Below are 16472 nucleotides of genomic sequence, written 5' to 3' on the forward strand. Positions count from 1 at the left end.
TGTGGGTTCTGTTTTCATTAAAGAGGGGTAACAAACATGTGGAAACAATACTGTATTTTGATTCACATAGTCACATTTCAGTAGGCAATGGTAAATAACAGCATTCATATTCCTCTTAAATAAGATAACATGATATTTGTTCCTACTGCATGGAAATAAGGTGTTGCTTCTCTGTGCAACAGACAAAGTCCTGCTCCCTGCAATCATTTTCCTGCCCTATCTGCCTAAGAAGGTAAGAGAAGGCTGGAATTCTAAATAGAAATATTAGCGCTGCAGAAGGATAGCTACTCTGATACATTTAGCAATGGAAGATTCTCTAGTAAGAAGGTGTCTGACAGTGACTGGGAACCACAGCACATTACCTAGCTGGTACCTTTCTGGGAGCACATAAAGCACAAGGTAAAAGGAAATGCTAACCTGTTCTGCATCTATTCAGGACTCTAATATTGCTCACACAGTACTAGCTGTGCATAATATTGTTCAGATCTGTTGTGCCTCATAGGATGAACAAGAGGCATTATATGAGTGTGTAGAGAAGCTGTACTGAACTCAGTTTCTAGCTATCCTGAAAGCATAAGATGGCTGATGAGGCAACTCTTGCACACAATTGATTGTGGACTATTAACCTATGCTCAGAAATCAATATTTACTTAACACCACATTTTAACAGGCCAATGCAGCATAAAATAACAGCAGTTATACAGTGCACATGTTTACACTCAGAATAAACAGATTATGAAATAGAGCTTGGCAAAGGAGGAGGCTGGCAGGGAGTGAAAGGGGAAAATGGTAACTTCAATATGTGGAAAGCTACAAACTAGTTCCATCTTTCAGAGGCTTCTGCAACTGAATGTGCCAGGAGAATACCACTTCAATGTAGTGAATACAGCTTCAATGAGCTATGCGCTTTCTGTGAGCATTCCTAAAAAGGTTTGGCCTGAGGCCTGGCAAGGTCATCCTTGGCTAGATAAATTTACTAGGGTTGAGTAGAGAAATTTCTACTAACCCACAAAATACAAGTCTGTTGCTAGCCATGCTAATGGATGTTATGTATAGTTACAAGGGGCAAAACTGAAAGAAGCAAGAACATAATCTGGGGTATAGCATCCTTGAGCTGGGATAGTGTTTTTCATATATTTAAAAGAATGGATTTGGAAAAAAAAATAAAAATAAAAGGAACTGAAAGTAATACAAAACTGGTATTTGACAGGGACTTTATGTTTACACTTACTTAGCTTTGTTTGCAACTCTCCCTGGAGTGAGGCCACTAAATCTTAAAAAATGGTATGCTGTACTCTGTGCCTGAGGAATAGCTTGAGGAGGTGGGGTGATAGGATACAGTGTCAGGTATAGAATCTTAGAATATCTTGAGTTGGAAGGGACCCACAAGGATAATCAAGTCCAACTCCTGGCTCTGCACAGGACCACCCAAAAATCAAACTATATGGCTGAGTGCATTGTCCAAATGTTTCTTGAATACTGGCAGGCTCAGTGTGGTGACTACTGCCCTGGGGAGCCTGTTCCAGTGCCTGAACATCCTCTCAGTGAAGAACCTTTTCCTAAAATCCAGCCTGAGCCTCCTCTGTTACAGCTCCATGCTGAAGCAGCTTCATGCAGTTTCTGACTAAAGGTGCCTCTCTCTATTCAGAAACCTAACCCTGCACAAGTTCTGACAGAATTCAGACTTCTGTTTTAAAATACAGTGCTTGAATATCAGCTGGACTTTTACTCAAAATACTAACATGGCAGAAGCAATGGTGTGCTCCAGATCTGCAGTTCTTAGTGCAAACTGACTGGGGGAAAGTGGGGTCCAAGCTAGGGAGAGGTTTCTAGTGACTGCATTTATGGATTAAGGGTATTCCCTTCCTCTTTTCCAGAAGCCTTTTGTTTCTCCAGGGTAAATCAGTAGTGGGAGGTGCCTGGACATGGAATAAGATTAATAATATGGGAAGGAAAGATGCAATTTATCCCAAGTTAAAGTGCACTCAGCAACAGGGCCAGGAACAGAGACAGAGATGACCAAGAAACAGCAGCTCCAGAATATACAGAGGAGACCATAGGCAAACTGCTGTGTTCAGAGGTCTCTCGATGCGTCTTCACTTCAGCCACCTAGGAAATGAAAAAGAGGAATGAATCCCAGTTAGACCTATTTGTGCTCAAATACCTCTGTAGAGCCTCCAATTCTGGGCACAGCTGTGAGACTATGGGAAACTTCTGCAGCCAAGCAGCAAGGCCTCCTATTTCTGCTTGTCTGTGGAAGGAATAGGTTCAGCTAAAGCAGCTTAGGGTTCTGCATGCATATGGCATCCCTCACTTTGATGTCCAAAATCGTATGTTTCCAGACCCAGGCTTATTGGACAACTGTATCTATGCTGCTTGGTTCACCACTTGCTGGAGGCAACAAAGCAATACGTACCTGGGACATTTCTGAAGCAAGAGATGTGCTGGCACTGTCTCCTTGGAAGCTTAGGGAAGATGAATAAAATAAGTCTTCCTGTCTTTCCAGACCTGTCTGCTTCTGGTGCATTTGAGACCAAATAGTATTTTCTGTAAACAGAAGTAAAGCAAGAGTCTTATTATACTTTTCTTGTGCATACCTTGTAGTTTAGTGAACAGAAGTCTAGGGTAGCTATTTTAAGAAAGGCACTCACAGTCTGTATGGATTTGATTTAGAAAATACATATTTTGTGTTTAATAAATTGCATGTTACTTTGTGGGTTTACTTGTGACTTTTAGAACAGACTACAAAGCCAATTTTCACTCTATCTGAAGACCTTTGGATTTCTATGGGACTTTGCCAGCTGTCTGTTTGTAAGGGGCAGGTATGTAGTGTCTCAGGTGGGATGTTTAGGTTGTAGGTGCATCTACAGTGTTGGGCACAGGTCTTTTCAGTATAGCAGTAGGTAGATTTAAATAATCATTTATCTAATTATGCTGATTTATTTGTTTGATATCTTCTGGAAGCTTTTACAAACAAAGTATTTAAATCTTATTAAATGTTGCTAATAAGGGGAGGGGAAACCAAAACCCCATAATCCTTCTGCAGTGATGGGGCTACTCAGCAACCTATGGATACAACATGTCTGACACCCCCCGATTTCTTTGTAATCCCTCATTTGAATGTTGTTTGTAGATAGCTTCACTGGTGTCTGTGTTGGTAAAAGATACAAAATCACCTGTGTGACCAGATCCAGGCTGGTCCCACAGGTTGGCTAGGAGATCATGGAAACACTTCAGAAGACAGAACTATATGCAAGAGCAATGCAATGTAGGATTTTGAAAGGAACAGGATTTGAACTTCCGTGTGCTGAGCTGTTTCCCCAGTTCCATGATGTGATGCTTACCAAGGCATTTGTTGCTCTCAAACATGCTGAGTATCTGGTCACACTTCTCCTTCTGGTTGCCGCTGCTTTCACAGGTACACCACAAGGAGACCTCCACACTGGAGTTACTGATGTAGTTGGGTGTCATAGGCGTGCCTGTCCCAAATCCCCAGAAATGGGAATCAAGATTTACTTCACTAAATGAAAGAAGCATGATCAGTCCTCTTATGTTAAAGGCAATGCTACCCTGGAGGCAGAAGCCTTCCATTGTGATGTGTTTGTTACTCAAAGAGATCAGAAGCCCCTGCAAGGTGACCCAGGTCTGATGAATTCATGTGTAGTCTGCTATACTGTGAGAAAGTGGGGAGATTGCTAATCCTGACTCAGACAATCTGATGGTGAGGTATACTGATAACTGAACATGGTGAAAACATTAGACTGAAGGATGAGAAGCACTTACAAAGATTCAACTGCAATACTGGCATATAACAGCAAAAGGCTCTCTCAGTTCTCACATAGCAGGCGATACTGCATGGCCAAATAAGTGCTGGCACTGTAGCGTGCCATTCAGAGCACAGTTTATTTGGGATGACAATAGCAAAACCATCTGGAAAAACAGAAGTTGTAGTCTAGAATTACAGCTTCTGAGATACTGTTGCACTTTGCAGCTTCTCCTTTGAACCATTCTGAAAAAGCATTAGCAGGCTGACAGCAAATGTCTGTAAGCAAAGACAACTTTCATTCCAACAGCTGATGGTGCTTTGTGTACCTGTTGTTCTGACTGGCTCAGAGACAGCATGTACACAGTGTTAAACCACCAGGAATGTAAACATTAAGAAATGAGGGCATGTATAATAACAATCCTACAATTGGATTCTCCTGTGATCATGATGTAGCTCCTACAGCAGGGATGTCTTAGTTCATACAGCCAAGAGAGTCCCAGTGGTCAGGCATTTCGAGCATTTTGCATCAGCTGATGATGCAAACAGGAGTGCAAGGATCCCAGGAAAATGCTGCTGCTTTGACAGCAGTGGATAGGACAAAACAGAGTGATAAATGCCATGAAGGAGCTCTCTTTGGGCTGCATTTACCTCAGAAGCAAGTGAGAACACTATCATCAATTAGGCTAAGGCATGTTTATGAGCACACTGAGCACTATTACCTGCATCAAAGCAAGACAGTCCCTCACGGCATAGCAGTGTGACTGCAAGTTTGTTGCCTAAAGGCATTCACCCTGTGTGTTCCCCTGGGTATCACTTACCAATCATCCCCATGTAAGCCTGCAGGCATGCAGCATGATTGTGCTGAGAGCAACCATCTGGGGACATATCTGCAGGTTGGCAGTTTTGTTGGAAGTCAGCCAGTCGGGATCTGTAGGAAGGAAAATAAGACTATCAGCGTCTATGTTGTTCTCGTCTTGTGGCTAGTGTCTGCTGCTGCCAGACCTACTTGCAGATGTGGTCTTCCAAGCAGGAGTCCAGAAGCCAGAGGCAATTGGGTTTAGTGTTATACTGAAAGGAACAATCAGGAACAATAGTTTTCCGGCGTCGTTCTCCACAAAGTTCATCCTGACATGGACAGAACAGGATCCTTCTAGTAAAATCCTCAGGCACTTTCTCAAAGAAATTTCTTAGCCCTCTGTGGCATTTGCGACGGTCACACATGTCCTCACTTCCTGCTCCCTTGGTGCAGATTGAGGCATAGTCTGTGCGCAGCCGAACGCACTTCTTGCTCAGATTACAGACATGAGTTGCTTTCAGGCATGGATTTGTTGCATCTCCTGCTAACTGTGACCCTATAAAGCCAAAAAAAAACCCACACCGTAAACAAGGAAGCAAGTCTTCAGAAAAGATTTTACATGGAAATAGGAGTAGCCCTTACTTGATGGTCTAATTGCTAACATCAAAATGAAAAAAGCATCTTAGCCCTGCTATGTGCCTGTGGTATGACACTGCAGTGATGTTAGTTACAAAGTCACCTATTTTATTGGTTGATGTTCCAAAGAATGCATCATTGTGGGTTACTGCCTGTTTCATAGGCCTGGATCTGTAGCTATATTTGGTAGGGGTGCAAATATAGGTATGTACCCAGAGCAGACATTCCTCTGAGGGCAATTACCTCAAATCATTCTTCTTAATAATTTTCATCCCTGAAACGTTAAAAACACGCAGTAGCATATCATATAGCCATTACAATCCCTACCTGATAGCAGAGCTGCCAGTTCATTATAGTCTGTCTTCCAGTGTTCTTCATTTGCTGGATTCTCATAAGGAGAGGTCTCCAAACTGAAATAGCCTAGGCAAGACACAAGGTATTTTATTTTATGCAGTGGGAGAAATGTGTTGTGACCAGTTTTTTGTTTTGTTTTGTTTTTTTCCTCTTATTTGTGATTCTTCAGGCTGGGGTTCAGAGATGTTCTATCATGCTCAAAGCCAAATGCCAAGAATGGTTCTGCTGGAGATGCAAAGCTGTTACTGTATAGTAACAGCATTACATTTTGTCATTAGATTTCCTCTGGCTGGAATTTAGTCTATGTTGAAATTTGCTTTTTTTCAGCCTCAGTGCTAGCGAGGAGATATGCAGCATTGGCAGTCCCTGGTGGGAGGCCAAGTACAAGCATCCCATTAAAGCTGGAGAGAAGTAGCGTGCTCATAGATGCCATTACAGTGTGTGTGATAATCTCACATCCATTTTCAGTGACGGACAGATGTGACCATTTTGAGGTGATTTTCACAGCACTAAATATAAGTAAATATCTCAAACTAGCTATCTTTGTTTCTTAAGGTTCCTGGTGTATTTGAAGGGCCAGTCTCAGACCAGATCAGTTTTCTATGCTTATCAAACAGAGAAGTAATGACTCCTCTTTACTAGGAGATGTGGCTCCAAAGTGATATCTGCAGTGTTGGGAAGTGGCCCTTCACGTTTTTTTTTCAGGTGGTGGGGCAGGGTTGAGCTTTACTAGTACCTTCTAAATTCATATTATTTCATCTCACCATCTGTCATGCTGGCGTGAACAGTCCAGAAAACGCGTAGGCAATGCTCCTGTCTCTTCATGCGTCGGTGACACTTGCAGTGCAGTAAAGAGCTGTTTCCGAGGTCTAGCTCTGCATTTAGGCATCTGACCCTGCTATCATGATCCAGTGGAAGGAAGCGAGTCTTTGCAAGGGCACAGTCTTCCAGAATCCTGTAGGTGGCATTGCAGGTGGAGTCTGAGAGGCACAGCTGTTCCGCTGCTATGCAATCACTCCTTGGCAGAGACAGGAGGTCTCCTGGTCAAGCAGGGAAAAGATTGTTAGGATTTCAGTCAAGAGAATGCCACACAACCTCATTATCATTGTTCTGTTGACATTCCTAGTAAGGACTCAAGGCAGAATTGGTTGGGGTCCTTCATATACATAGCAAGGAGCAAAAGCTTTCTCCATTTAGAAACAAAAGGATGAGTATTAGTGTATTAAAGGGGGAACAAAAGATTAATGAAAAATCTCAAAAAATATTTTGTTTAATAAAGCCTTCCTCCCCCGCCCCGCCCCCCCCCTGCATCACCATTCACTCTTTCAATTTGGCCAGGATCAGGGATGGCTCTGTATTTTCCTGAAGCAGTAAATCCCTATGGAAACCTTGGCTTTCCTGAGGCCTGCTTTGAAGAAACTCTCCTATCTGGGTAATGAAAAGCTCAGTGAAATAAACAAGTACTAACACAACACTGTGTGATGTAAGTCAAGTGCTAGTGCCATTGCTATGTATATACTGGTCATTAAGAGATGCACTGAGAAAGCCATTTCCAGGGTGTAAAAGCAACTGCTGTACTGAGCTTGCAAACGTAAGAATAAATATACGTATCCTTTGTATAACAGAAGAAACCCTTATCACTAGATGCAAGTAGTTTCATATAAAAGTGCTGACATGCAATCAATTTACAGTATATAGAACCGAATCCCTGAAATTTCTGCCAAAAATGCTGGAATGCAGGTGAAACCTGTCAGCTTTCATCTTTTGGTCATTTGTGAAGTCTGAGTATAACTATTTGTGTGTATTTGTATAACACATGTATTAATTTTTATGTATATATATATATATATAAAATATGAATTTATATACATCCCACCACCTTATGGAAGTACTAAATAATCTTAATTTAACAATACAATCTTTAAAACTTGGTGTGTTTGGTTTTTTTTTGTTTGTTTGTTTGTTTTAAATATATAGACTGTTCTGTCCTAACGATAATACAGAGGGAGAGCTGACATTTTCACAGGGAGGTGAATTCAGTCTGTAATCTTTCTTCACTTCTATAGTATATGAATCTATGTTTACAGTACAGGTACAACCATAGAATCACAGAATGTTTTGGGTTGGAAAGGACCTTAAAACCACCTAGTTCCAACCTCCCTGAATGGCCAGGGACACCTTTCACTAGAACAGGTTTCCCAAACCCCATCCAACCTAGACTTGTGAAGACTTGGAACAAGACTATTTGCTAACAAAATTGTTATGTAGGCTAGTAGTATGGTTCTTCCCTTCAGGACAATATTGCTTGGCTGTTTTGGGGAAATAACTTATGCCTAGCCTAACGCCTATCTTTGATGTTCTTTGGGTATGTGATCTCACCTGTCATTCTCCTGATCAGAAGGTGCTGTATTACTATTTCTGTCTGTCTTGACTATAAGCTAAATATATATATAGGTTCAGCTTATATTATGTGGTATACTGTCTTCGCTATCTAATTTGTTTTCTCACTTCCTTCACTTTTGCTGGCTTCATGAGTTTATTTGCTGTAAGCAGTAGGCCATTTAATTCCATACTAGTCCGCTTCTCAAACTTCCTAGTTTTTCTGCAGCCCAGTAATGCTATCTAGGTGTCTCTGTCCCAATCATATATATTTCTTGGCTTTTCTAGCACTTCCTGTACTTTGTTGTTCATCTGGCTATTATATAAAAACTATATGACTGTAAATTTTCTGAAAAACAATCTCTCACCAGAAATGCTTTGCATCTGGCACAATAGGTTTTGGTTAGGCATTCCACCTCAGCACAACCTTAAAGAACATTCTGAGTTTGATTACATCCCGTAAGGTTGCAAAAGCAGGGCAAATTTCCAATAGCAAAATTTCCAGCTTAAATGAATCTGTGATTCTATTATCTTCAGTAGCTTTGGAATTCTAAGAGGTGCAAACTGATTTACCTCACAAGGCCAGAACAAAGTACCATCTCCAACAGTGGTCTGTAGTAGCTGTTGTAGTAAGCTCATTAAAGGACAGGACATACTTTCCTAGCCTTAAGAATTCTGCTCAACAAGCACCTGAGGTTTAAGTGACATTTTCAAAACTTTAAAGTGATATAGTTATTGACAGGGTAGAGCAAAACTGATTATAAATGGATGGACTGTGTTTTTGCCACAGGCCTATACCAGACGCTTTGGGTGAAGCTGCTGGAAACCTCAAAGCAGAAAAATTTAAAACAATCCTCCTTAACAGACATCATATAATAGCTATGCATGGTGTTAAGCCCTAATACATGACATTCTTCTTCGTAAAAACAAAGAAACAAACAAACATAAACACAAACATAAACACACACAAACAACGCCAACAACAAAAAGTTATAATTACAGGCAGTCAGGTGGAAGAATTAGAAAGCTCTGTAGTTTAACTTGCAGAAAGCATTAAAGGGATTGTACAGGAGTCCCTTCTGCAGTTACAAAATAAATAAATAAATAATATTAACTTCACAAAACATGATTATTTATATCTTAGAGAAATTAAGAGCTAATACAACAGCCAATTATTCTCCCTTATGACTCCGTGTTCTGTTATATGTATTTATAGAGTTACAATTAATAGTATTATTATTTAAATATCCCTAGTGCTCCTAGCTCTTGAAAGAGAGGACAATTGCAGAAAGGAAGCCTTTGCTTTATTAAGAACAGATATAAAAAAAGCATTAGTATTTGGACAACGGAAAACTGTGGGAAATCTACTGTAATCATGTGGCTGTAAATGCTACTGAGATCTCAGCACAATAGCTCTTCTTTATAGCAGTCATGATATTCACCAGTTGCACCTTTTTCTGAATGTAAAGCACTGACATCCCATAGGTAGGGTCTAGGAGTGCTTCAGATAAGTTCTGTAGTTTCTCTATTTCTAGCCACTTCAACCATGACGACTGCCCAAGAAAGAGATGAACTGGAAAGAGGAACCATTTCCATCCTCAGCCATTGTGACTTGTCAGTAGTATAGGGCAGAGTAAGACAAACAGCTGCATCTCCGCAGGAGCACCCTAGATTGGTCTTTGCAAACTGAGCCTCATCTCAGAAAACCATCAGCCTGAAGCATTTCAGAGGGGTACTGCCTGGAAGGTTGCTATCAAAACAAGCTCTCAGCAAAGTTAGCTCAGACAGGTTCAGCGTCTCCTCCAAGAGCTAGAACGGACACTGTCTTTGTGCCCTTTCTGCTGCGTTGAGGGATCAGCTCCTGACATCCGTCGCTCCCTGCTGCGAGTCGGAGGAGCAAGTCGTCCTCCTTCGCCTCCGCGAGCTTCGCCTCAATGAAATCTGCTCCCCCACCCCAGAGCATCCCTCCTTGGTCACATCAGGGCTTGCGATTCACGTTTCGGGTCAAAGGAGCAGCACGTCTTTCCCGGTTTGAAGCACGGCTTCTTCACAGCTGCCGGGGCCGGGAGCCCCGAGCCCGGGACGCGCCCCGGGCTCGCCCGGCGCCAGGAGAGCGCAAACGGACCGGCCGGCCGGGGGCAGCGAGGGGCGCCAGCCCCGGGCACAGCTTCTGCCGGCAGCGGGCCGGGGCCGGGGCCGCCCAGCCCAGCCCAGCCCTGCCCTGCCCTGCCCTGCCTTGCCCTGCCCTGCCCGCGCCGCGCCCGCCACCCCGCGCTGTTACCGGCTCGGGACAGGAGCAGCCCCAGGAGCAGGGCGAGCCGCATGCTGCAGCCCGGCCAGCGGTCGCTCTCTGTGGGTGCCGGGTCCGCAGTTCGCAGGCTGCGCGCAGCCCGCCAGCCTGGGAGCGGCCCCCGCCCCGCCCCGCCACACCACGGCCCGGCCCGGCCCCGTCGAGGTGCTGGCGGCGAGCGCCGCCCCGCGGCCCGGCCCGGCCCCGGCCCCGTGCTCCGAGGGGGTAGCGGCGGCGCTCCGAGCCGTGGCGGGCCGGGGCGAGGGCCGGGGCGAGGGCCGGGGCGAGGGCCGGGGCCGGGCGCTGCAGCTGGGGGCGGCCCGTCGCGGCTGTCCCGGGAGCACCCGGCGAGCCGCCGGGCCCCGCGGCGCGGGCCGCGCAGGGGCGTGCGCCCAGGCGAGCCCGGCGAGGATGTTTCAGAAGCGGCGCTTCCGAAGGATGCCGTGTAAAACTCCCGTTTGCTGGGTTGATCACTGAGTCCTAGCACTGAGGGCGAAGCTGTAGTCGGTGATAACTGTGAGCACCTACAGGGGTGCGCTTTGCTAAAAAAAAAAAAAAAAAAAAAAAAAAAAAAAAAAAAAGAGTGAACATTAAACAGAGAGAGTGGCCTCGGACGGGACAGATGCTGGCTGTCTCTTGAATAAATTCCCTTGATGCTTCTTTAGTCTGCAGAAAGGATGGCATGAGCTTTTGGCTCCTTTGCATTAGCTTTGCTGTGAAGGATCTTTTCAGAAACTTACCTGTTGCAGGCTTGGCCTTTATTGAGCTATTCTTCTACATCCCCACTATGTAGGGCATTTCCAAAAGCCTATGTGAAATTAAGGCAGGCGTGCTTCTTTTTGAACAGGTCCTTCTTCTTAGTTTCCATCCCAAGATCTAGTTAACCAATGTGAAAATGTAACAGAACAACATGTACACATCAAACAGTAGTACATGAAAGTAAGGTGAACTTTCGGTAGATCAATTGTTTGTACAAGTAGAGAGACTTACTCCAAAAAGCCCAACAGAAAGGATAATAATTATGCAAACACATTAAGTATTCTCAATCCAATTCAGTGCTGCCGTCCTGTTCTTGGGTTTTGAAGAAGATGAGTCCAGCTTACCGGAGGGAGCTGCCATGAGAAAATTCTGGATATGAACAAGTTGTCCACAAGTTGTCCTCTTGCTTCTTGTTTAAGGAGGAGAGAAGATCTTTCTCACCATTCCTTAAATTCTTATCAACGTCTACTGGTTGGGGAACTTAAGGTAAATGATGGATGGGACATAACTTTTTAACTTCGTAAAGAGGTGTTTTCTGTGATCACTTCAGAGAGGAAACAGAGCAGCCATATTGATGAAAAAACTAAGAGCAAGGAGGTTTACTTGTCATAAAGATGTGGAAAAAAAAAAAAAAGAGGAAAAGTGAGTTGGTGCTGTGAACTTCTGTATGTTGCGAGAGGAATAAACAAGTGGAGCTGGAAATTTTTAATCACGATCAAAATTCTGACTATGGCACTGTAGAGACCAGCTTGGATAACTGCTATGTCTGGAATATTGATGCACTAGTATGCAACATGTGAGAAATAACAGGCAAGAGAAGAGATGTTTTCTATGTCATGGATTTTTATACTTGCTTTGAGACAGTAGGAGGATCTTTTCTATGCAATTTGAGAGACTGCTAAAAGGGAAGACTAGGCATTACCATTTATGTCACAGGCTGCCTAGAAGTAAAACCAAGTAGAATCATCCAGTGCAGAGCAGTGGGAAGTTACAGCTGCCCTGGCACCCCTCAGTACAGGAGTACAGCTGGTTCAGTAAGTTTGTGACAAGCATTACTGTTTTTTTTTTTCAGAACAGAAGATGATAATTAATGACAGCCACAGGAGAGGAAGATCTGCTTGACCTGACTGTACTGGCAGGTACAGCTTTTTGAGGATATGAATGTAAAGGGCGGTTTGGATGGTAGTGGTTGTCAGCCTGTAATCCTGGTCTCTTGTTTCTATTTTGCTGGTTTTATGTTTCTCCTTCTAAGCAAAGAAAGATTTCAGTAAATTCAGTGAACTGGTAGCAAGCAACTCACAGGAGAAAAGCCTGGAGAGGAAGTCTGTGTATGTTGAGAAAGAAAAGGATATAAACTATTAATCTTAATGTCAAGCTCTAGAAAAACTATGGCATGTATAAACAATTTGTTAGCATGTGTAAAATAACAGGCTTGCTATTTGTCTCCAAAGTGAGTTTGTCAAGGACCAGTACTATTTCTTCTCTTCTAACAGAATAACATTTTTTGTGGGGAGGGGAGAAAAAGAAGAGATCATCTGTACTTGGGATCTGTAAGAACAGTTCTTGGTAAATCAGTGCAGTTTGGTAAAACATAATAAATTAGAGGATCTCCCAAGATCCTTTCCAGGCTATTTTTCTGATTCAGTGATTATGAATCTTCACCCAAACACCACTGCATTAACTTAGTTAACTTAATTAAGTCAGTTTTGAATTATGATGTGAAGCAAATAAAAAAGGAAAGGGAAAAATCTTTTTTGCATACTAAAGGCGAATGTTGCAGCTGTGCTTTCAGGTTGCCTTGGCAAGTGGCCAAGCAGAGGAATTCTGTCTTAATATCTGGTGAAGTGCTAGTTGCTTCACTAGCCAGAACAGCCTACCTGTTGCAATGGAACTATCCCTTTCTCAACTTTTTAATACTTATACGTGTCTTTGCCTTCGACCCATGACATATAAGGTTTGTTGTTTATTCTCACATGCACACATACAGAGAAGCACTTTAACCTCATTACAGGTCTCAGAGAGTTGGATAATTACCAGTCTCTCACGACCAATGCTTTCATCACTCTTTCTATTTGAAATTGTGTAGGCAACTCTGACCTATGAGGACCATCTACAGTGTACTGTGTAATATCTTATGAATTAGTTTCACTAATTCCCTGCAAGGTCCAGGCCTTTGACCTACTCAAGCAGCTGTAGAAACTGTGATCAACACTGATCTGATTTCCTCAGCTTTTAGCATCAGTTCCATCATTTATGTTATCTGTGTTGCTCTTTGTATCTTCATATAAGTCTTGGCTGAATTGGATTAGTGATGTCAACAAGGTCCTGCAATGAAACAGACATGTGACTGGAGCATAGTAAGTAAATTCTCATCAGATCTTTGCCAATATCTTATCTTATCTTACCCAAAATAGAAGTGTTAATCCTGTGCATAGTCTCAGGGTTGCATGGGAATTAAACACTTGCAGAAATTAGACATCTTGTTCTTTACTTCTTGTCATCATGGATTTGTCCTTATCATTTTGACATGAGCCAGCAGTGCACACCTGCATCTTAGAAGGCCAACTATGTCCTGGGCTGCATCAAAAGAGTGGCCATCAGGTTGAGGGAGGTGATTGTGCCCTTCTGCTCTGCCCTCGTGAGGCCCTGCTTGGAATGCTGCATCTGGCACAAGAAAGATGTGGACCTGTTGGAGCAGGTCCAGAAGAGGGCCAAGAAGTTGATCAGAGGGCTGGAGCACCTCTCCTATGAGGAAAGGCTGAGAGAGCTGTGGATGTTCAGCCTGGAGAAGAGAAGGCTCTGGGGTGAGCTTATCGCAGCTTTTCAATGCTTAAAGGGGCTAGTAAAAAAAGATGGAGAGCAAATTTTTGCTCTATCGGATAGTTACAGCACAAGGGGGGATGTTTTAAACTAAAAGAGGGAGGATTTAGATTAGGTGTTAGGAGGAAATTCTTCACTCAGAGGGTGGTGAGGCACTGGAAGAGGTTGCCCAGAGAGGTTGTGGATGCCCCATCCCTGGAGGTGTTTGAGACCAGGTTGGATGAGGCCCTGGGCAACCTGATTTAGTGGGTGGCATCCCTGCCTATGACAGGGGGGTTGGAACTTTGGAACTGGGTGATCTGTAATGTCCCTTCCAACCCAAGCCATTTTATGATCTTGTCATCACCTATTGCAGTAAGTACCATTTTATTCATAGGGCTCAGCAGTATCTGGGCAGTATACCATCACTCAAGTACTTGCCCACCCTCAAACACAAGCTCCTATAAAATGTTACCATTTACACATAGGATCTTGAGGAACAGACTTGCTGAAACTCATCAAGGAATTCAATTTGCATTTGAATTCTTTGAGTTCAGAGCTATATAGCCCCATTCATGTAATCACACATGGAGTGACTTTTCATGGAGTCTAAAGAGCATTTGCTTCTCATCAGCTAGTTGGAGGGTGTCATCCCTGTGCATATACTTGTGATGGGATGTCATTTCAAAAGAGCTGAGGGAAATGTTTCGTAAATGATCTGTCATGATCAAATAGGCAATGAGTTACTTTGCAGAACCAGAGCCAATGTTATTACAGAGCTGCGTTTCCCTTCTGAATCCCAATCCTTTGAAGATAGCACTTGCTGTCTGACTCCTCCAGTGAACCATTTTCCTCTGCTTTTATTCTCTGAGGTAAATTCTGCCCTTCCTGATGTGCATTGAGACTGAAGAGGGCACCTGTATGCAAGCTGATCAGGCATAAGGTTTGCATTGCCTATTTCATTACTATTTCATCCTCAGGGAGGTTGTGTGGTTTTGACTGTTAGACTGAAAATAATCAGCCAAAGAAAGCAACTGCTTTAACAACAGTCATAGAAACTCTCTCTCCACACTGGTACACTATAGGCAGCAAAACCAGTAGAGTGTTGTACATTTATTCCCCTCCCTTCCCCCGCTCACCTTCCCTCTGATATAGAGCCTTACTTTGCTTCTCATTTTTATTTCATGATTCATAAGTCCAGAGGAGCCTCTGGTCCTTACAATGTAGCTTACAATCCAACAGCTTCTAATGGAAAACATTAGCACCTAACCTCATGCAGAAAGCATCCCAATCCACTGCAATACAAATAATTTTATTCTCAGTATGGACATGAACATACAGCATCTCGGTTGCTTTTCTCTATGACTCAGCTGACGTACTGATAAGAAGTTGTAATGACTTTCCTAATATTTTGGTAGTAGCTATTAGAATAAATTAATTAGCATAAAATTAACTCTGTAAAAATAACTATGTGTCCACAGCTCCATAGAAAAAGTCATTAATAAAGCTAGTTTACTGTTACATTACTACTGAGAGATCAATATGCTTTTAGCTTTACAGATAACTCAGCTTGGACATAGAGCAATGTCTGCTCCAAGGTCATTCAGTGATAAGAACTGACTGCAAAAGCCATGAATTCTGGATTTTAGTTCTCTGAAGTGTCTAGCTGCTTTTCACTTCAGTATTGTAGATATTGGCATACAGTTAATGTTGTTACATCTTCAAGCTCATGCATGCTTTGAGTAGCAGTTGATCTTAGACTGAATGTCCACTCTGAGTGCTTGGCTATGTGCTTTCTGTGAGGCTGTGTGTACCACAAGCGCTCAACCCAGAGACTTTTTATAGCACATACATTGTTGTCTTTGTCTAATACTGCGTTTGTTTTCCTCTTTCTACAAACAGCACCTCTGAAAATGTGGAAAATTGGAACCTTTCAGCTTTCCAATCCACCCAATCCCTGCCTTTCAGAGTCCCATTACTCATAATGCTTCATATTGGTTTGGTGCGGGAGAATAAATAAAGCCTGGTCTACTTCACCTTGGGGAAAAGGGCCTTTGTATTCTCTGTTTTGCGGCCCATAAGGGAATGGATGGTGTTGATCCACTTTTAGCCTAAGGCAGACAAATGTCTTCATATGCAAAGCTATGAAGGTGGCTGATAATGCCAACGTTGCTGATCATTATGACTATTAATTTGCAACTCTGACATACAGCTTGCCTACTTTTTGCTTTGCTGTGTTGAATAGCTCATCAAAAATGTCCATACTTTCCAGGAAGTCAGGACTAGAGCATGTATTAAGGTGTTCCACTTGGACTTACTGTGGCAACAAGAACTTTCATGAGGGTCCTGATGGCAATGACAGCATACTTCAGGTTGAGCAGAGTAGCCCAGACAGTGTCTGTTGCAATAACTGTACAACTCAGCTTCTGTGCTTCAACTGAAGAAAGTCCAGCCAGGCCTTTGTGATGTTTCTTGAAATTCATTGAAGCTATCACAGTTCATCTTCTTCATTTTGCTTTCAGGTTATGAAGGACTAGGTAAAGTGCATGAAAATTTTTGCTCTATCAAGTAACAACTCATTCAGCATGTTTGGACACATGGCAGGCTACATCTGAGTTATTTGTCATCATAGACTGTGAGAGTTTATGTGTGAGGCAGGACTCTCAGTGGAACGAGGAATCCATATACTATGC

At 43.0% G+C, this 16472-nt stretch overlaps 1 protein-coding gene across 1 annotated transcript; it reads right to left on the minus strand.

Moving 5' to 3' along the window:
• Window positions 1-1974: 1974 nt before the first annotated feature.
• Window positions 1975-10255, minus strand: GFRA3 (GDNF family receptor alpha 3; the record flags this gene model as incomplete). The annotated part of the gene is made up of 8 exons (XM_084295467.1): window positions 1975-2109; window positions 2417-2547; window positions 3345-3479; window positions 4585-4694; window positions 4773-5118; window positions 5526-5618; window positions 6317-6592; window positions 10213-10255. 8 exons carry the CDS (start codon window positions 10253-10255, stop codon window positions 1975-1977), a joined length of 1269 nt encoding a protein of 422 aa, XP_084151593.1.
• Between the last annotated feature and the right edge of the window lie 6217 nt (window positions 10256-16472).

The sequence above is a fragment of the Netta rufina genome (genome assembly GCF_964035555.1).
Source record: "Netta rufina genome assembly, chromosome: 14".
Taxonomy (NCBI): Eukaryota; Metazoa; Chordata; class Aves; order Anseriformes; family Anatidae; genus Netta; species Netta rufina.